At 27.0% G+C, this 20,221-nt stretch overlaps 10 protein-coding genes across 10 annotated transcripts; 2 read left to right on the forward strand and 8 right to left on the reverse strand.

The window, feature by feature from the left end:
- Nucleotides 1–108: 108 nt before the first annotated feature.
- Nucleotides 109–3,304, reverse strand: T551_01110 (6-phosphofructokinase; the record flags this gene model as incomplete). The annotated part of the gene is made up of 8 exons (XM_018373373.1): nucleotides 2,938–3,304; nucleotides 2,544–2,889; nucleotides 1,919–2,499; nucleotides 1,561–1,875; nucleotides 1,356–1,517; nucleotides 782–1,306; nucleotides 567–739; nucleotides 109–517 (listed from the first exon to the last, which is right to left on the reverse strand). Exons 1-8 carry the CDS (start codon nucleotides 3,283–3,285, stop codon nucleotides 109–111), a joined length of 2,859 nt encoding a protein of 952 aa, XP_018230541.1. The 5' UTR covers nucleotides 3,286–3,304.
- A 315-nt stretch (nucleotides 3,305–3,619) lies between these two features.
- T551_01111 (uncharacterized protein) lies at nucleotides 3,620–4,441 on the reverse strand (the record flags this gene model as incomplete). The annotated part of the gene is made up of 6 exons (XM_018373374.1): nucleotides 3,620–3,685; nucleotides 3,724–3,804; nucleotides 3,849–3,946; nucleotides 3,990–4,198; nucleotides 4,252–4,356; nucleotides 4,400–4,441. The coding sequence occupies 6 exons, from the start codon at nucleotides 4,439–4,441 to the stop codon at nucleotides 3,636–3,638; spliced, it is 585 nt and encodes a 194-aa protein (XP_018230542.1). The 3' UTR covers nucleotides 3,620–3,635.
- A 145-nt stretch (nucleotides 4,442–4,586) lies between these two features.
- Nucleotides 4,587–6,343, forward strand: T551_01112 (aspartyl/glutamyl-tRNA(Asn/Gln) amidotransferase, A subunit; the record flags this gene model as incomplete). The annotated part of the gene is made up of 9 exons (XM_018373375.1): nucleotides 4,587–4,713; nucleotides 4,772–4,870; nucleotides 4,912–5,008; nucleotides 5,050–5,172; nucleotides 5,216–5,391; nucleotides 5,436–5,542; nucleotides 5,584–5,882; nucleotides 5,924–6,162; nucleotides 6,204–6,343. 9 exons carry the CDS (start codon nucleotides 4,587–4,589, stop codon nucleotides 6,341–6,343), a joined length of 1,407 nt encoding a protein of 468 aa, XP_018230543.1.
- Nucleotides 6,344–6,362: 19 nt separating this feature from the next.
- Nucleotides 6,363–7,614, reverse strand: T551_01113 (enoyl-[acyl-carrier-protein] reductase; the record flags this gene model as incomplete). The annotated part of the gene is made up of 4 exons (XM_018373376.1): nucleotides 6,363–6,669; nucleotides 6,714–7,152; nucleotides 7,196–7,446; nucleotides 7,490–7,614. The coding sequence occupies 4 exons, from the start codon at nucleotides 7,612–7,614 to the stop codon at nucleotides 6,363–6,365; spliced, it is 1,122 nt and encodes a 373-aa protein (XP_018230544.1).
- A 238-nt stretch (nucleotides 7,615–7,852) lies between these two features.
- Nucleotides 7,853–8,648, reverse strand: T551_01114 (signal peptidase I). The gene is made up of 4 exons (XM_018373377.1): nucleotides 8,482–8,648; nucleotides 8,395–8,431; nucleotides 7,971–8,351; nucleotides 7,853–7,916 (listed from the first exon to the last, which is right to left on the reverse strand). Exons 1-4 carry the CDS (start codon nucleotides 8,550–8,552, stop codon nucleotides 7,887–7,889), a joined length of 519 nt encoding a protein of 172 aa, XP_018230545.1. The 5' UTR covers nucleotides 8,553–8,648; the 3' UTR covers nucleotides 7,853–7,886.
- A 121-nt stretch (nucleotides 8,649–8,769) lies between these two features.
- On the reverse strand, nucleotides 8,770–9,526 carry T551_01115 (uncharacterized protein; the record flags this gene model as incomplete). The annotated part of the gene is made up of 5 exons (XM_018373378.1): nucleotides 8,770–8,813; nucleotides 8,859–9,201; nucleotides 9,254–9,370; nucleotides 9,414–9,452; nucleotides 9,509–9,526. 5 exons carry the CDS (start codon nucleotides 9,524–9,526, stop codon nucleotides 8,770–8,772), a joined length of 561 nt encoding a protein of 186 aa, XP_018230546.1.
- Nucleotides 9,527–9,728: 202 nt separating this feature from the next.
- On the reverse strand, nucleotides 9,729–10,619 carry T551_01116 (uncharacterized protein; the record flags this gene model as incomplete). Its single annotated transcript, XM_018373379.1, has 7 exons — nucleotides 9,729–9,920; nucleotides 9,963–10,034; nucleotides 10,126–10,146; nucleotides 10,195–10,341; nucleotides 10,424–10,501; nucleotides 10,544–10,563; nucleotides 10,607–10,619. 7 exons carry the CDS (start codon nucleotides 10,617–10,619, stop codon nucleotides 9,729–9,731), a joined length of 543 nt encoding a protein of 180 aa, XP_018230547.1.
- A 258-nt stretch (nucleotides 10,620–10,877) lies between these two features.
- Nucleotides 10,878–13,058, reverse strand: T551_01117 (uncharacterized protein; the record flags this gene model as incomplete). The annotated part of the gene is made up of 8 exons (XM_018373380.1): nucleotides 10,878–11,253; nucleotides 11,301–11,617; nucleotides 11,664–11,819; nucleotides 11,863–12,149; nucleotides 12,208–12,538; nucleotides 12,585–12,703; nucleotides 12,744–12,825; nucleotides 12,870–13,058. The coding sequence occupies 8 exons, from the start codon at nucleotides 13,056–13,058 to the stop codon at nucleotides 10,878–10,880; spliced, it is 1,857 nt and encodes a 618-aa protein (XP_018230548.1).
- Nucleotides 13,059–13,188: 130 nt separating this feature from the next.
- Nucleotides 13,189–18,123, forward strand: T551_01118 (uncharacterized protein; the record flags this gene model as incomplete). The annotated part of the gene is made up of 20 exons (XM_018373381.1): nucleotides 13,189–13,400; nucleotides 13,448–13,545; nucleotides 13,588–13,875; nucleotides 13,919–14,014; nucleotides 14,054–14,204; nucleotides 14,246–14,654; nucleotides 14,700–14,965; nucleotides 15,011–15,383; nucleotides 15,425–15,505; nucleotides 15,552–15,642; nucleotides 15,686–15,801; nucleotides 15,847–16,066; nucleotides 16,110–16,298; nucleotides 16,344–16,435; nucleotides 16,481–16,673; nucleotides 16,719–16,942; nucleotides 16,988–17,140; nucleotides 17,188–17,405; nucleotides 17,449–17,741; nucleotides 17,786–18,123. 20 exons carry the CDS (start codon nucleotides 13,189–13,191, stop codon nucleotides 18,121–18,123), a joined length of 4,101 nt encoding a protein of 1,366 aa, XP_018230549.1.
- A 75-nt stretch (nucleotides 18,124–18,198) lies between these two features.
- T551_01119 (TFIIH/NER complex subunit TFB2) lies at nucleotides 18,199–20,000 on the reverse strand (the record flags this gene model as incomplete). Its single annotated transcript, XM_018373382.1, has 11 exons — nucleotides 18,199–18,447; nucleotides 18,486–18,664; nucleotides 18,706–18,877; nucleotides 18,925–19,077; nucleotides 19,116–19,221; nucleotides 19,272–19,463; nucleotides 19,507–19,623; nucleotides 19,666–19,770; nucleotides 19,810–19,871; nucleotides 19,918–19,935; nucleotides 19,980–20,000. The coding sequence occupies 11 exons, from the start codon at nucleotides 19,998–20,000 to the stop codon at nucleotides 18,199–18,201; spliced, it is 1,374 nt and encodes a 457-aa protein (XP_018230550.1).
- Nucleotides 20,001–20,221: the final 221 nt, after the last annotated feature.

Consider the following 20,221-nt stretch of genomic DNA (forward strand, 5'->3'; position numbering starts at 1 on the left):
AAACACGTGAACAAAAATTAATAAGCTTATGTAATGAAATATCAAATAGAAAAACAATACATAAATACCTTTTGTAAGATGTAATTTAGTTTTTTTCTTTAGAATAATTTATAAAACATCTGTTTTTTGAATTAAATGAAATGGAACGTTTCGACCACTAAGAATATTTATAAGATTTTTAATATTAAACCACCAAGAAGTCTTAGGACATCGTGCTTCCATGTCTGCTTCGTGTTGAAGAATTTCAACGGGTGTAGTAACAACTTTAGCAGCTCGGATACCAATAACAGCAGCAGAAGATGGATCATTGTGCATATTTGCGTAAAACATTTTTTCTATAAATTGAAGACATTTAATTGCCAGACGAGTAGCTCTAACTCGATCCATAGGTGATGGTATTTTTCCTTGCTGAACATGTCCAGGAATAGCTGTACGTACATCAAATTGATTATCTGATTCAGCTAAAATAATTCTTGATATTAAATCAGTTGTATAAATACTTGATGATTTTTCATTTCTTAAATATAATTAATGTAATGGAAAATTTCATGTAATAAATTAAATACCTTAGTATCAATTTCCCTTTTCTTCTTTTAGAATCTTCAAGTTTTAAATGCTTTTTCATATATTCTACATCTTCTAAAAGCATTTTTAAATTAATACCTTCTTCTGGAGTATACACAACATATGATCCAATGGTAAGTCCTGCAAGAAGCGAAATATATCCACACCTGCCTCCCTATCATTTATTAGTATATTAATATGAAATAAATAATCGTACTTGAGTTTCAACAACAAAAACTCTACGCTGACTAGCATTAGCACTTTGTCTAATAGCATCACAATAGTCTGTAAGCGTATTAAGACATGTATCTGATCCTAAAGAAAAATCTGTTCCAGGAACATTATTGCTAATAGTAGCTGGAAGACAAATCATAGGAATTCGAAAAACTGGATAACTTGTTCTTGCTTTATATAACTGAAGAAGAGACAAAAACGCTTCAAAACCACCAACAATTAATAATGCATTGAAATTATATTTCTGAAACATTAATGCTGTCATACCAATATCAGTGCTTGGAAGATCTCTATTTGTACCAATTTCGCTTCCCCCATGAGTAATCCATTCTTCAACTTGCATCCAAGATAATTCACTTACTAAACCATCATTAAGTAACCCATGAAAACCATTATGAACGGCAAGAGGAGTATGTCCACGATTTAAACAATATCTTACAAAAGATCGTGTGGCTATATTCATTCCTCCAGCAGGAGCACCTACATGAATTATAGCAATCCTTAAACGCTATAAAAAAATTAAAAAAAAATAAAAAATATCAACAACTAATTTATACTTGTTCTGAAGATAACATTAATGAGTTATCTTTTATTTTTGATGTGTCTTGAAAAACAGTCATATGCAAATAAGTCTGATAAAAATCTGCAAAGTCTGCACTCCTTAACTCTATAGCCTTTTCAAAATCTTTATTTTGAATTGCTTTTGTAACACTATGTGTCTGATATTATTAGAAATAAAATTTATAAGTATATGGTTATTACGAGTTTTACTGATTCATTAAGTAACTTTCTGGTAATTTTATTCTCACTAATTCCAATCATTTGACTTGGAGAATCAGGCTTTAATTCAAGAATTGCATGTACAGCCTCAACGCCTTGAAGAGTAGCCAAAAAACGATCATAAAAACAAGGAACACCGCCTCTTTGAATATGTCCCAAAGTTGTTACTCTGGTATCTAAATTAAGCTCATCAACTAACATATTCTTCAAATAAGCAGCTGTAATAGGATTTAATTCTTTATCTATAGCACCTTCAGCAACAATTATCACGGTTCTTCTTTTCCCCATTTCCCTTTGCTAACAAAAAATAAATAAAAATATACAATTATTTAAAACATACTCTTTTTATTTTTTTACACGCTTCAGACTGCCAATTTTCTTCAAGAGGTGGTCTTTCTGGAATAAATATTAAATCAGCACCAGTACTTATACCAGCCATCAAAGCAAGCCAACCACAATTACGACCCATTACTTCAATTACAAATGCACGAGAGTGAGATGAAGCTGTAGCAGCAATAGAGTCTACAGCATCACAAATTCTATGTAATGACGAATAAGCACCGATCGTTACATCTGTCGATGCCATATCATTATCTATAGACCCTACCAATCCAACAATATAAAGATTCATATGGTCCTTAACTTGTTCAGGAGTAAGAGAATTATTAGAAACCAACTCATCGATAAGTGATGACCATTCAAAACGAAAAATATCAGCACCAGTTAATGAGCCATCTCCTCCACATATAATTAAAGAACTAATTCCATTTAAAATTAAGTTTTTTGCAGCAGAAAGTCTTCCAGTTCTTTCTCTAAATAAAGTAGATCTAGCTGTTCCTATATGTGTTCCACCCTCTGATAGCCAACCTTGAACATCCATCCAAAATATTCTTTTAATCATATTTCCTCCTTCTACTAAACCTAGATATTTACGTTACAGAAATTACATTTATGTTAAAAAATACCTTTGTATCCTTCATAAATGACATATGCTTCACAATTTGTCGCTATAATCATTCTAACAATCGCACGAACAGCAGCGTTCATTCCCGGAGCATCTCCACCACTTGTCATAACAGCTATCTTTCGTTTTTTAGAAAAAGCAACACCCGTAGAGAGCGGTTCATGTATTTTCTCATTTTTATTATCCAAAAAAAAACAATTTTCTGAAACAGATGAAAAAAGTGCAGATTTTTCAGTAAAAGTGATAAAATTTCCCAAAGGATCACTTGTAGTAACTTCTAACGGTGATATTTCATTAGGAAATAACTCATATTGAACCTCCATTTCATTTAACTTGCCAACAATTTCCTAAACAATTATAAGAACTAATAGTAGAACATTATAGATTAATAATACAATTAAATTACCCACAACAAACGTACAATGTAAGCAATTGTTTTCTTTTTGATTTTGAGTGCTTAATGATCTATTATTAGCATCAATACAACTATCAAAGAGTTGAATTTTAAGTATTATTTCTTCATTTTTCCCCGAAGCACTTAACCATATTTCTTGTTTGCTTTTAAATAAATAATTCATAGAAAACACTTCCGAATCATGATCTTTACTATCATAATCAAAAACTTTTTTGAGCCCAATCTTGTAATAAAATTCAATTGTCCTATTATAAGCTTCTAAAACATATGTAACAAGAGATATAGAAGATAAACCATTAATAAGAGATAATTCCACGTTATGAGACATGTAAAGAAGCAAAGACTCCCTAAATATCTTATAAAAATATAAAATAATAAATTTTAAACAAATCCTAATACCTTTTTTATAATTTTATAATTTAAGATATTTCAAGATTCAATTTCGATCTTCAAAAAATTCATAGAATATTGGAAAAAGATAAAAGAAATATATAGACTATTAGATATATTAAGTATGATTTCAAATACATATATACTTTATTTATTAGTATTTTCAAGAGAAATACATAATCATCAAAAATACAATAACCCGGAAATATAATGTAATCAAAAATAAATATGCTAAATTTTGTAAATCACCCATATGTTTTTGCTAAAAAAACTATAAAAGACAGCAAATTACCCCTGTGGGACCAAAAGAATTAATTTTTCACTTAAAATAATATGAACTTAATTTTTAATAAATAAACATAAAATATTTAGCTACTTCGAGATTCATAACGACTTAAATCTAAATAAGGCAGATCATATTTCATCACTCTGTTCTTTTTTGATTTTGGCTTTGGTGCTATATAGAAAAATAAAAAATAAAATAAAAATATAAAAAAATACCTCTTTTATTTTCTTGTAAATAAAACTGCCTTAAAAGAAAAATAGCCTCTTTTCTATAGTTCCCAGGAAAAACAGGATACGTTGGATCAACACCTTTACTAACTAAATCAGCACAATTTACAACTTTATCCTCGTTTATACTCATCATGGAGTCTAAGAACACTTCCAGTACCTCCAAATCTCTCATTTGCACAGCCAAAATATACAGAACGAATATGAAGTTGTCTTAGTGCAGAAGCACACATGATACATGGCTCCACAGTGACATAAAGATCCGTTTCTTCAAAAATTGTGCTTGGATAATCCTTTAAAATATTATTAATAGCTATTATTTCACAGTGAAAAATCCCCTATAAATATTAAAAATGCTTATTTCAAAAAATAAGCAAAAACATCAAAATACATTAAAACTTTTATTAGTATTATTCATTTCTTTAGCGATCATCTTATTTTTATGCACAAAAACACAGCCAACTGGAATTTCATTGTTCTTTAAAGCAATTTCTGCCTTTAAATAATAAATTAATATGTTTTTTAAATATTTTCTTTACCATATTTAATGCTTCTTTCATAAAATCCTGGTGATCTGTCATGTTAAATTATAGATCGATTAAACGACAAGAAAAATATAAAAGCAAACTTAAGAATAAAGTAAAAAAAAAGATATTTTTTAAGTATTAGAAGTATTTTTCTTAATATATAGAACAACCTTTATTCAATCTAAAAAGCTTATTTTTAATGGAATTAGTTAAAGAAGCTAAATTTCATCTTGATCGTATTAATAAATTAAATAAATATCTGAATGTTTTTATCAATTTGGCAGATAAGGACTCAATTCTTAAAAAAATAGATGATTCGTTTAAACGTTATAATCAAGGCATTTTTTTCTGTGTTTTTATACAACTTTTGACCTATTTTTCAAGGTAATCTTCTTTCACCATTAGATGGCAAAATAATTGCTATCAAAGACAATATTTGCACAAAAGATATGCCAACAACATGCTCCTCATATATATTAAAATGTAGTTTTTATTTTTTTCTCTTTATTTAGCTTATTTTTCAGATTATATTTCTCCATATGAGGCAACAATTGTAACAAGATTAAAAAATGCAGGAGCAATTATTCCTGGAAAAACAAATATGGATGAATTTGCAATTGGGTTTTAAATCTTTTTTCTGTATTTTTTTCTTATTTGCATAGATCTACTACTACTAATACTATTTTTGGTCCAACATTAAATCCAATCAATTTAAAAAATTCATTCTCAGCAGGCGGAAGTTCTGGGGGAAGTGCAGCAGCAGTATCAGCTGAAATGTGTTATGCGTTAGATAAAATATTATATTTTATCAAAAAAGCTTATATTTAGCGCTATAGGAACTGATACAGGAGGTTCTGTTAGACTTCCTGCTTCATACTGCAATTGCGTTGGATTTAAACCATCTTATGGCCTTATATCAAGATGGGGTGTAATAGCTTATTCAAATTCCTTAGATACTGTTGGTATTATTAGTAAAACTGTACAAAGAGTGAGAGAAACATTCAGTAATTATATTTTAATTCTAAAAAATTTATCTCATGATTTTAAGATATTTTAAATGTTTATGATCCAAAAGATCCTACAAGCTTATCTAATAAAGAAAGGTCAAAACTAAAAAAATTTAGAAATAAAAAACTAACTATTGGAATACCACTGGTTTTCATTCTTTTTTATTCTAATACATACTGATTTTATAGGATTTTAATATCAATCTAATTTCTCTTTCTGCAAAACGAATATGGAAAGAGGCTATTGAATATTTAAAATTTAAAGGGTTTAATATAGTACCAGTAACACTTCCAAATATAAAATATTCACCTATAGTATACAATATCATTACATCAGTAGAAGCATCCTCAAATCTTGCAAAGTACAATGGGTTTATTTATGGTCATTCAGCCAATATAAATGATAATGAAGATTTGTTCCAAAAAACAAGAGATGAAGGATTTGGAGACGCAGTTAAACAAAAGATTCTACTGGGTGTATATTTTTCGTATGTACATTTTTTACTTTTTTTTATATTAATCATACAAGAGCTTATACTAATTATTTTGAAAAAGCACAAAAGATTCGTCGACTTATAAAAAATGACTTTGATAATGTTTTTTGTATTCCTAATAAATCATCCAACACTATAAAGGAAAATAAAGTTCATATGTTAATAATACCAACAACATCATCTCCAGCACCGCTTATTGAAAATGTTAATTTAGAAATATCTATGCTAGATATATATTTAATCGACTTTTTCACAATTTCTGCAAATCTATCTGGTATGATATAAATTATTGATATTGTATATTAATTTAAACAGGCATTCCTGCTATAACTATACCATTTCCTAGCAATGAAAACGAAATGCCTATAGGTATCCAATTAATGGCACCATATGGCTATGATAATTCTTTACTTGATATAGCAGAAATATTTGAACAAAGATCTTTGCAGAAATAGAATGATTAATATATTAAACTTAATTAAAGATTAAAACTTGTTTTTTTTGTTTATTTTTCAACGCATTTTTAAATGTTTCCATATATTTTGAATCAGATAATGTTTTATCAAGATATACTTGGTCGCATGATAATTCTCTAAAAGATCCATTTCTAATGTATTTAATAATATCATTTAAAATCTCCAATTTTTTTTCTGGATAAGTTTTAATGTATTTTGTTAACCAAAACCCATGTAAATGAATATTTTTAAAAATAAGTGAACCAGAAGACATAAAAAGCGGTTGACGTGACATTGCACCATATGTAATCAAATGTCCGTTTTCTCTTATGAAGAATTAATAAACAGCATTTTAAATAAACAGACATACTTTATATAATGTGATAGATCTAAAACAGATTTTCCTCCGACACAATTTAATCCTAAAGATACTCCAGAATTCCCAGTCCACTTGTTAATCATTTCTTTCATAAATTCTTTATTGGCTAACTCTACATCTGTTACGACATGCGTAGCACCTATATCGTACAAATACAATTTCAATTTATCAACGTCAGGTCTATCTCTTATAATATTGATACTTTTTAATCCCCAAATACGTGAAAGTTGAATAACCATTTGGCCGACATGACTATTTGCTCCATTTTGAATAAAATAATCTCCCTGTTGAAGTGAAATGAAGTTTTTAAGCAAACAATACGCTGTACATGGATTAACAACTAGTGTAGCTGCTTGTATCAACGTAATCCCTTCAAGATCCAAAAATAAAAGATCATCAAAATCAGCAGCTGCAAATGTTCTCCATGTACCTAAAAAATTAATTCTATTCTTATGCATTATATGAACAATAACCAAATGCTTTGTTTTTCATAATAGCACGCTTTCCTGGTTTAAAGTTTTGATCCAAACTTTCAACAATTTCAACAACACCTTCATTTCCTGGAACCGCACATGGAGTATTTGTCATAAGATTTGTATTAAATTGAAGTTTTTCTGGATAAACACCTTCAATTTGATTAATATCAGACGGATTAATTGGTGATGCTAGAAATTTCACAAGAATCGGCTTGGAAGGTGTTGGATACACATTATAAGTATGCAAACTAGTATTTTTAGTCAAAATATAAAAAATAAAGTCTTTTATACCGCAAAACATCTAAGGGATTCCCATGATTTTCAAAAATAAACGCTCTTCCTGAGACAAACCGAACAGAAAAACCAAAAAAAAAACGTCCTAAATTCTTTTTAAAGATATATTTGTTATAAATCATAATAATTAGAGCCCTTAAGTACTTTGATTGAGCAGTATAATCTTTTATTCAAATGCTAGAAATATTGATGATAATCCTTATGGTGATAAACGATGGAAGAAATAGAAAAATTATAAGTGTTAAAAATCAAAATAAAAAAATGTATAAAATGAAAACAAAAATAAAACAAGAATAAATAGTTTTGCATAATCATCAAAGTGAAATTTCTGTTTTATTAGAGACGGATTAAAAAAAATAACTTTTTCAAAAAATTCTATTAATTCAAAAGAAAGTTATTCTCTATGTATCAGCGTAATAAGTCCCTTTCAGAGATTAGAGAGAAGGCTTTTATTTATTTTCAAGGAAGAAAAACTCACCATTCCTCCAAGAAAACAATATTTAAGTTTCGGAAAATCATTCATTGCAAGTGTAATCCATCCAACATAAGGAACAAAGCCCTTAACAACACCAATAATGTTTTCTCTATCAAGATATACCTGGTTTTTTGAATAAAGCTCCAGATCATCATATCGATTATTATCCCCTTTTGTTAAAACTTTCTGAGACTCATGGCCATGCCGTTCTTGAATCACTCGGTGCACAATTGGAATATCATGTTCTTTAACTCTATAGACAACAATATCTCCTATATTTACACGCTGTTGACGGTTATCAAGGAAAAGGATATCGCCTCTCTGAAATGCTGGTTCCATTGATCCTGATAAGACGACGACAATGGGACTTTCACAGTTTGTAACCTTATTCAATAAGAAATTTACAATAAATATACATAAAACATACAACTGAGAGTCCTTTCCATATCATATACGCTGTAGAACTGTTTGAATCAGCTTTTTTATGAAATATTCTTAAAACACTTAAACTAACCAGACAAGACACAAATTCAGGATTTGAAGAAGTGTTTGGCGTAGACCAGAATATTTAAGTTGAAAAAGCATTGATAAAACTATAATAAAGCCTTTTTTATACTTTTAAAGAGCGAAATCACAAAAACTAATTAATATTCAATTTTTACAAAATGTATATCGTTAAAATATAGACAAAATATAAAAATGATAATAAAAATACAAGATTGAAGAAATAATTCAAATAAGAATGTATTAATAATGTACATTTGTAATAATGCAATGTTTAGTATTTAAATTATATAAATATTTAAGGACTGGTAGACACACGAGGATCATAAAGACCGCCTAAGTCTTTTGATAAAAATTAATAGAAGATATAAAGACTAAAGGATATACCTCCATAAGAATGAACTGAAGAGTTAATTGATAAGTCTTTTTTTGCAATGGATTGATGAGTATCGAATGATTCATTTATTTTTTTTGAATTTTCGGCAGTTAAATCAAAAGAATCAGTAGAAACAGTATCCGTATTACCAAATACTTTCTTAAAACCAACTTTCCTTATAAATGATTCATTGTTAGTATCAATTTTAAGTGGTTTCATATTTATATCTGAATTTTTATGCCACTGGTTGTCCAAAAATGGTGTTATTTCTGAATCTTTCTTTCTTTGTCCCTGTTTACGCTGTTTCTCAAAGTTGGACGATACTCTCTGCATTTCCTTCATCTCTCTAAATCTCTAATGTAAAATAAATTAGACATAATATTGAAAATACCATTAGAAAGTATACTTTTCTGTGATTATGTTCATAGCTGCTTAAATGATTTTCATACTCAGAAATCCGTGAATAACCTTTGTCACAAAGTTTACAAAAAAATGACTGAAGAGCTTCACGAGCAGACTCTGTCTATTCAAAATAAACCACTTTAAAAACCAACACTTAAATATACTCTAGCGATCGGATTTGGTAGTGAGCGACTTGGCCTTTCCTAGATAAATGATCAAAACATTCTTTTTAATTAAATCGAGAAAATGTATTAAATACTTCTCGAAGTTGAGACATAAAAAGCTTTTCAAAGCACTCTCCTGAAGAACAGTAAATTTCTGCGATTAACTGAACACCCAGTTGTATTGAAGATAATTCTAAGAAAAAATTAAACAAAAATAAAGATTCGTAACAATTGTAATAAAGAAATATATTCATCTATTAAAAAAGACAATATGTGGAAAAATTGATTAAAAAATAAAAAATTCAATTTATCAATTTATCCACAAATTCTTGCCAATCTTTCATGAAATGAATCATTAAGCTTATTTTGCTCATTAATTTTATTATTACAGGGTGTTGCATTCATTAAATCCTCAGACAACTCAAGCCCTGCTTCATCTGCAATTTTTTGCATTAGTGAGTCAACTTCATCTTGGGGAGTTGATATTGCAGTAGACACACCAATAGCCTTACATAAATTAGAAAGTACAGAAAATATATAAAAATTTACATTTTCCATATAACTTGATTGTACATCAAGATCTTCAAATTGAGATTCAAATTTGTCCATTACTGAAGCAATCTAAAAATGTTTATAATTTAAAAGAAATAAATATGAATAATGCCTGTTCTAGATCCATAGATTTAATTGCCCTTTCCATTCCTCTAACTACATTTGCCAAATTTCCACTAACCTAAACACTTGTTTATAATAAAATAAAAATAAAGAATAATAATGAAACATTTCTCATAGTCATTGCAGTATGCAATATTGATGAAACTGCATCAATTCTTGAAGATAAACGAAGCAAGTTGAGGGCCTCTGAACGTTTTCTTATAGCAGTTGATGCATATATTTTTGCAATATCATAATTTCCAGCTTGTATAGCCTATGAACCACAATTAGAAATAAAGTTGCTTATTTTTAAAATTAAATATTAAGAAAATATCATATAAAAACTACTTTCTTACTTTTTTAACATTAGCTTTTTCTGTTAATTCATCACGAGATGCTTTTTGAGATTGTCTTTTAAGACTTTTTGCTGCAAACTACTTTATTAATATATATCATGTCTAAAAAGAAGATCACACTTTTAAATGAAATAAAGATTCTATTATGTGTTAAAAAAGTACTGGATAAACATAATTTCTTACGTTCCAAACTCATCAATAAAAATTTTGAATTGTATTTTTACTAAGTTCTAAGATGAATATAAAAGAAAAAATATGTTTAGTAGCTTTTTAAAAATATTTTCTTAAAAATAACTGATTAAATATTAAGAAATTTTTAAAACTGTTAATTATTATAAAATAACCCGATCTTTTAAAAAAACAAACAAAATGATAGGAATAAACAAATATATTAAAATAGCTAAGAACTGATTTGTAGTTATTAATTTAAACTATAAGTATAAATTATAATATTTTACAGATCCATTTTTGTTCTTTTTTCAGAAGGCATAGTATTTTTTATATCTTCAATGGCACGTTTATTATTTACGTTAACATATAATTTTTGAGGACTCTCTTGAACTTTTTGAGGAGAGCTATCAGATGCAAGAAAGCCTTTGTTAAAATCTGAATTTATAAATTCTTCAATTTGTGTTATAGATTCTAAAGTTTGATCGTTTAATTTATTAAAAAGATGTAATTTTGAACGTGAAAGAATTCTTAACATTTTCCATGACTTGACAGTATTTTTTTCAGAAATAAGAGATAAATTTTCACTTGCAATTTCATTTTTGTCCATAGAATCTTGATTATCTGTTTCTAAAAAACTCTTAATATCTGGAAGTTTAAAGCTACTTATATTAAATATAATAGATAAAAACCTTTGAATAGTACATACCGTTCTGGTTTTGCCATATCCTCCATTGTATGTGCTCCTCCTTTTTCCCAAAGCCGAGTTAATGCTAAATTTCCAAGGGGGTATCTATAAGCTTTAAGAGGTTCTAATATTTTTTCACATTTTTTTTTAATATTATCAATATAACTTTCATCAATAGGAGGTTCCTCAAATGAATTACACCCCTGAAGCTTCCAGTTAACCCAATTTTTTTCGTAGGATAAAATTAAATGAACACATTGAGAAAAATATTGCCCATCAGGAACAGTTGATTCTAATATATTATTAATCTTAGAAAGAGTTTCAACAACCCATGATTCCTAAGCCATATATTAAATTTCTCTAATATAACAGTTTAAAACGCACATCTTCTTGAGAAAGTAGATATGTAGGCTGTAATAAACGATTAACAGCCTTAATTTTTTCAAGTCTATTCTTTTCTGTTTCCGTAAGAGTAAGTAAATAATCCAGAAGAATTAAATATTGTACAAGAATTTGTCTTCTAAATTTTGGATCTGCAAGCTAATTCTCTATTAATTTATATATTTCTTGTAATAGATAAAACCTCTAATTTCAAAAGTTTATAACTAGTTAAAAATTTAGGAGAAAAATATGCTTGAAGATAGTCTTGAACTGGTTGATATTTGAAGGAATCTATTTTTTTTTTTCGATCACCTTTTCGATTTTCGGTTTTTATTTCATTGACTTTAAATTGTTCATCCTCTAATGATTTTATTTTGTCCAAAATGATTGATGTATTTGATTTAAATTCCTGAAATCCTTTAGAAGTATATAATAATGATGGATCAGAAAAAAAATTTTGTATAGACCAAAATATTGTATAAAATGATTCTATTTATTAAAAATTAGAATTTTCCTTTCTAAAAATAATAAATATTAATTGTCATACCCATAAAAGCTTTTTCTTTTTTCTCATGATCATGATTCTCATTTTTCTTCTCTTTATTTTCTAGTATTCTGTCATCTTTTAATACTTCATCCATTTTCTTTAAATCTTCATTAAGAAGATTACTCAAATCATCTAAAACAGTAACATTTTCTACATGAAAATCACCTCTAAGATTAAGACCACTACGTTCTCTAAGAGGAAAGACATTTGACAAAAACATTAATACGTTTCCACAAAATAATGAATCTTTTGTTTTTGATAATCGTCTCAAAAGTTCATTACAGAGCCGCAATAATACAAGGCCTTTCCCTCTTGTTCCATTAATTCCATTCTAAATGGATTAAACCACAAATCTGTAAAATATAATATTTATTCACCTCAATCAAAAATGAAATACGTGAATTCAAAAAATCAAAAAGCTTGTTGCACTCTGAAACAGTCTGTAAATCCATTAAATCCTCAATAAGAACAAATGGTAACATATCGTCCAAAATCTCTTATTTTATTAATACATAATTTTGAAAAATATAAAAAACCATTTTGTTGTCCAATGATAGATGCATCAAGAATAGGATAAAATTTTAAAAGTTTCTCTTCATGAGACAATGCAGGATCCTCCTAAATATTTCTTAAAGATAAAACATAAATCCAATTGCCCCTACTGCTATTTTATATAAAATCTCTTTTGCTGCACATTCAAAAAAAGATTTAAAATCATCAGATCCATGAATTTCTTGGGCCTTTTTTAAAAGATTTTTTATAGTATCATTTTCTTTAAATTCAAATGTGCTTTTAGCTGGTTGTCTTTGGATTTCATCAAATAATGACTGTAAAAAAGTTACTTTTAACATTTTTACATTATTTGACGTCGATATCAAGTTTCGATATCACGTTTTTCAGAAAGGCTTTAGATTTGATATTCATAAAAAAAGCAAATCTATAGCAGGATTTGCGAATAAAAACGAAATTTAATAAGAAAAAATGACAAATACAAGTGAGAAAATAAATAGTTCCTTTTTTTCTGATGTTAAAGAAGCCAATTCTATTTCAAAAGAAAATTTATTAATAAAATGGTCTATTGAAGAGGAAGTATTTGATGGAGAAAAGATTGAAAAAATTTATAGATATCTTGAAAAAACACGTTTTAATGAAAAAAATCTTATTATCTTGGAAGAAAATTGCTATTTAGAAAGGTTTTTATATCATTTATAGAAGATCAAATATTAATTTTTTTGAAAAGATACCTCTGGAAATACATAAGCCATGAATCTACAGATAATCACATTTATTCAATTGCTATTCTTTCTGTTTACAAAAAAACTACTTCTAAGCCATGGGGTATGATATAATTATAATTAGAAGTTATTAATATTTTTTCAGATTTTATATTAAATAAGCCACATCCTTTTTCATTTTTTTTTAGACGTGTATTAGAAATGATACAGTTAGATACTACAAAAGCTATATTGCGTACCTATCTTATATCTTTTGTTATATTATCATTTCAACATTTTGATAATCCTATTTTACGAAAAGAATGTATACCTTTGGTTTCTATAGATATTTGGACAAATCTTTCATCAGAGGAAGTAAGAAAATCAAGAATTTCCTTACATAATCATGTTCAAAAACTCTGGAAAGCAAACATCAAGCGATATAATACTTCAGGTATTCTTTTTCTAAATAAAGTATAAAATTAATAATTATATAGAAGATGAACTTAAATCAAAAATGTTGTTTAATAGAAATTGGTTATTTAAAATTGTGATTGATTTCATAAATTTTTTATATAATAAAAAAAATAAAGGTAGAACTCTTTTATTTTTTTAAAATTTATATATTTTAGAATATGATATTATATATTGTGAAAAAGTTTTAGAGCTTTTGGTTGATTTAGTGAGTCAACCTTTAAGTCGCCGATATCTTAATTTTCTTCTAAAAGATCTTCATTTTACAGCATTAGTGAAAAAATCACCTTTATATACAGCCCCAGAAAAGTACGAAAGTTGAATAATTGTTTTTTAGCTAATACTTCTAGTCGAATTTTTAAAGATCTTTTTAATATCTTGGATAAATATATTTATATGGGATATGATGATCATAATAGCATAGAACTTTCTTCAGAAGAAGTAACGAAAAATAATTATGATGAAATAGCCAAATTACAAAGAATTGCTATGAGAAAATTTAAAGAAAAATTAATTATTTTAGCAACATCAAATTATGCTACAATAAATACAGGAGATACTCTTGTTGAACATCTTGAAGGCTTGGATGATAACGAATTTTATCAATTATTTCAATATATTGGTTTACGTTCACAGTATCCTCAAGAGCTTTTGGTTCCAATTAATCGAGAGTTCTTAACCTCCGCACTTATTGAACATTATAAGAGACGAGAATCTTTACAAGAAGTTCTTGAAAATTTTAGAATTATGCCAGATGAAGTAAGGAATATATTTTATTTTTTTTTTAACTTACTTATTTTAAAGAAATCTCTTTTTTCTTTAAAATATCATTTTTATAAAAAATATGATGGACTTCGGTCTTTACCATTATTGAAGTTTAATTTACAATATCTCAGTATTAGTGATTTTATATACCGTTCTCTAGAACTTTACAGAGACATAGTTTATGACGAAATACATAAAGATATTGAAAACGTTATAAGTAAAATGAAACCTAAAGTCCAATATCCAAGTTTTTCTATTCGGTTTCAAGGAAGTTCTAATATGGCTTTAATTATTAAAAATCTTGCGTAGCATTAGCCCATAATATTTATTTATTATATTAATTCAATTAGTGTATTAGAAGTTGCTAAGCCAAAAGTTGGGGAGGAGAACCCAGGATATGTAAGAGTCGAAGTCAAATTAGAACTAGACTATATTGCAGAAGAACTGCGTCGTCAATGGGAGTCACTTCGTCAGGGAGATGTTGTTTATCTACTATCAATAAAATCAATAGATGATTTAAAAGAAACACCTGAAATGAATGCAAGCTTTGCATTAAAATCTGGATTAAGATATCTTCGTACTGCTGAAGTAGATCAAATTTTAAATCATGATGGGCGTCCTTTAAAAATAGTTGAACAATTGGCCCAAGAAGATGAGTTTGAAATGGTTAAAACAGGTCGAAAACGAGTTCTTAGACTTTTTATAGATCCCTATAATTACAAAGTAATAAACTTGGTTTTATACACACTATCTAATTATAAAAGATCGATAATGATAAAACTCTTTATGAAGAAGGAGATGACGTATACAGTAGTATTAATCTTATTGTTAGAAGACCTCCAAAGGTTTTGTTTCTTTATTTCTAGAATTAAATTCTTATTTTCAAAATAGGATAATAATTTTAAGCCTATATTGGAATCTTTGAAAAATTTAGCTCATACATCTGTTTCGCTTCCATCATGGTTTGAAGATATTTTTCTTGGTATTATAGTTGTTATTAATTGATTAATACTTAATTATTTAAGGATTTGGGGATCCTTCTAATGCTTTATATTATAATTTAGAAACTCGTCCTAGTAGTTTATCTTTTCCTGATACATTTTTAGATTGGAATCATCTTCTTGAATGTTTTCCAGATAAGGTAAAATCTTATTAAATAAATATAAGCATTTATTAAATAATTTAGAATATAAAACTTATTACATCGACGCAAAATCTAGCACCAAATCCACCATATAGAATTTATTTCAAATACAATGAATCTTTAGATAATTTCCCTGTTCCAAATAATGAATTAAAAAATAAAAACAATGATACATTGTTTGTAGAAACATATTCTATTTCAAATTTAGGATATCTTCAAAATGAAAGAAAAATGAATACTATTAGATTTACTCCTGAACAAGGTTCTTATATTTTCTGAATTTAATAAAATTTAATTTGTTTCAGCTGAAGCTATATATTCTGGTACTAATACTGGTTTAACTCTTATAAATGGTGCACCGGGAACTGGTAGAACAGATGTCATTTCTCAAATTATTAGCAATATTTATTATAACTTTCCAAATCAAAGAACATTATTAATTGCACAAAATAGTCATACGTTGATTAAAGTCTTTGAAAAACTTTCTTCATTAAGTAAGTCTTAATTAATTTCTATTTTTTACTATTAATATAATTAAGATATTCGACAAAGACATTTACTTCGTCTTAGTCATGATGGATTAAATGACAAATTTAGTCTTTATAAATCAGGAAGAATCGATCTATTTTTGGTAATTATTATTCTAATGATACTAACGTTATATAACACTAAATAGGAGAGGCGAACAACATTATTATTAGAAGTTGACCGTCTTGCTTCTGTTTTACAAATACCTGGAGCTCACGGAAATTCTTGTGAAACAGCTTGCTATTTTTTTGAGTTTCATATAAAGCCATTATGGAAGAAATTTACCTTATGTTTCAATAATGAATGTTCCACTAATGATCTAATTTCATCATTTCCTTTTCGTAAGTTTCATTTTTTATTTTTATTTTTATTCATTAGTTATTTAGATCAATACTTTTCTATTGCTTCTCAACCATTGTTTCCTGAAAATGTAGATAAAGACCAAATATTTGATATAGCTAGTGGTTGCTATCATCATATTGAAGAATTATTTTATGAATTGTCAGATATTCGTCCTTTTGAATTTCTTCATTCAAATGAAGCAAAATCTAATTACTTACTAAGTAAAGCTAAAATTATAGGAATAACATCAAGCTATGCTTTAATTAAGGTTTTTTTCATTTTTTCTAAAGTTAATTTTATATTGATTTTATAGCGCGAAAAAATATTCAATTTAAATCTTAAATACGATAATATTATATATAAAAGCTCTAATCAGCTTCTTGAAATAGAAACATTTGTTCCAATGACTTTACAGACTAATTTTGAGTCCTTACAAAGAATAATTCTTGTAGGTGATTATAAACAAGTATGAAAATATCAAATATTTAAATATTTTATATTCAAGTTTTATAGATGGGTCCTATAGTGAAAAATAGTGCGCTTAAATACTTTTCGAATATAAAGCAAAGTTTTTATAATCGTTTAATACGACTTGGTGTTCCAATAATTCATCTTAATGCTCAAGGTCGCACTAGAAGTACTATAGCAGAACTTTTTTCATGGGCTTATGATAAATTAACTAATTTGCCGCATTTACAGACAGATAAAGAATTTATATATTCTAATGCAGGGTGTGTATTTTTAATACTATATTATTATTATTTAATATATTAGATTCTTAAATGATTATCAATTTATTAATGTAGAAGATTATAAAGGACAAGGAGAAATTGAATCTAGTCCTTATTTTTATCAAAATCTTGGAGAAGCTGAATATGCTGTTGCAATATATCAATATATGAGACTTTTAGGTTATCCTTCTCAGAAAATTACAATTCTTTGTAGTTATGCTGGTCAAAGGGCTCTTATAAATGATGTAGTAAACAGAAGATGTGTAAGCAATCCACTTTTTGGCTCACCCAAAAAGATAACTACTATTGATCAATATCAAGACGAGTGTAATGATTGTAATTTTTTTCGTTCTTTCTTGAATATACACTAACAACTATAGATATTATTCTTTCTTTAACAAGAACAAAAGATTTAGGATACCTTAAGGAATTGGATCGTTTAATTGTAGCTATTTCTAGAGCACGGTTAGGTTTATATATTTTGGGACGTCGTAATATTTTTGAATCATCTTTTGAACTTAAACCTGTCATTAGTAGAATTAAAAATTCTGATAAATTACAATTAGTATATGGAGAAATGTGGCCTTCGAATAGAAAAATTGGCGATAAAGTTGAAAATATATTTGAAATAGAAGGTGTAGAACATCTTGGTGTTTATGTTTATGAAATGTCAAAAAAAGCATTAGAAAAATTAAAGGAAAATAAAAATGTTTTATAAACTATAGTATTTTTTAGAAAAATATTATTATTTATGTATGAGTATATAATGACTTTCAAAAAATAAATATATAATTTACTTTGAAAACTTCTTTTTAATATAATCTACTACCATATTTGAACCCTGAATATTAACAAAAAATACTCTTTTTGAAGGAGCTTCCCATACAACTACATTTAGTTCATTAGCATACTTTAATGCTAATTCAAAGTCTGAATTTGAGTTAAAATCGCGAAAAAGATACCCCTCAGTAGCCTTTAATCTATTCCTTTCCATTTCCCAAAGTCGAATTTGATCATTAACTGTAGGTGGAATTATAGGAGTCTAATATTATGAGTATGAAACAAAAGAAAAGTTTATACATTTTTTTTCATTTGTGGATGTGCATACGAAGTAAGATATGATATTATTTGTTCAGCTGTTATACCATTCATAAACGCTTGTCGAACACTATTACGAGTTATTACTCCTACAACAAGATTTGAAAATCGTAAATAAAGATGTACAAATAAGTTTAAAACTGCAATTTGTAATGGAGAATCTTAATATTAATTTTAAAAATAAAATGTAAAAGTAGTTTACCAGTATATGCATAAAGACGATAATTTGTTTCAAGAATAATAAAACCTTTATCAGCGTCTGATAAGCTTTTATTTAAATATATACTATTTTTAATGCTAGAAGTAGATGAAAACATTTCTGAATTTGAAGTTAATATAGTTGCAAGTCTTGTAGGATAGAAACGTCGAGATGACTAATAAAATCATTTAAAAGAAGAATAATTATAATTAATTTAGATACTTTACGACGGTAAACAATACCATAATCTTTAAGATTTTCGAGAACTTGAATTTGAATAGGTGTTAAAGAACTAATAAGATAACTTTGTCCTAATTCTAAATTTCCTAGCATAAATAGAAATTGTAAAATATCAACAGGATCTACTTCTAAATCCTAAAATGTTATATATTATAATGAGAAAAATATTATACTTCAATCATATTTAAATAATGTAACAAAAGAGTCCATATTTGAGAATTGATATTTAACAATAAAAATTGAAAACCAGAATTAGTTATCTTCATTTCATCACATCTCCTAATTAAATTTAATTGTTTAAATACTATATGGAAATATATTGATTTTACGATCCAAACATAAGCCCACTATAACGTAAAAGATTCAAAACATGGTCTCCAGGTAACTTTTCTGTTCCTGTTCCTACCATAAAATGAAGTATCATCTCCCATTTGTTTTTAGCATAATTATCAAGAAAAGGTATATCAACATGTTTTTTATCAGGAACTAAACAGGGTATTCCAAATGAATCATGATCTTTTCTATTTTAAAAATGAAAAAAAATTATAAAAATAATACAAATACCCTCCCATTAGTGCAACCAGAAACTCATTCTTGAAGTTCTCGGTGAAATAAATATGATCATTTTTTTTTTCAAAAATATGAATTCTACACAATCTATCTAAAGCTTGTGCTTGTTTTCTAGCTGAATTATTTAAGAAAAAATACAAAAATAAAACTTACGGTCTACTATTTTCTTTAACTAAAAGATCAAAATCATCTAAAGGAAAAGGATCCGGATAATACAGCAATGAGAAAATGAATTGTTTAGCAAGACTGGGTAAAAGGCTAAAAATTAGAAAACTTATAATTGAACGATTTTTTTACCGAAAAACAGAAAGACATGTTGATGGATTTTTATAAAGACGCAGTAGTGTTGTTTTTGGAAGCTTCTAGTGTATATAAACAGTTTTATATATTTATATTTAACTTTACCTGATCTAAATAATCATTCTATAAAAATTAGTCAAATTGTTTTAAATTGATTAAAAATATACTATATTGTCTTTAAATGACATGGAGTTTTAAATGTAATGAATTATAGTTAAATTCTGATATTTTATAAAGTTATCGTCTTTAAAGGTGAATTTTACACAGTATGCAAATATCTGAATAAAAATTTAATAAAAAACTACTTTATTCAATAATTTAAAATCCAAATATTAAAGAAGTATTATATGTAATCCAAAATAATAGTTTGATATTCATAAAAATAGAAATTTTTAATTTCGATTTATCA

This window comes from Pneumocystis jirovecii (assembly GCF_001477535.1).
Source record: "Pneumocystis jirovecii RU7 chromosome Unknown supercont1.4, whole genome shotgun sequence".
NCBI lineage: Eukaryota > Fungi > Ascomycota > Pneumocystomycetes > Pneumocystales > Pneumocystaceae > Pneumocystis > Pneumocystis jirovecii.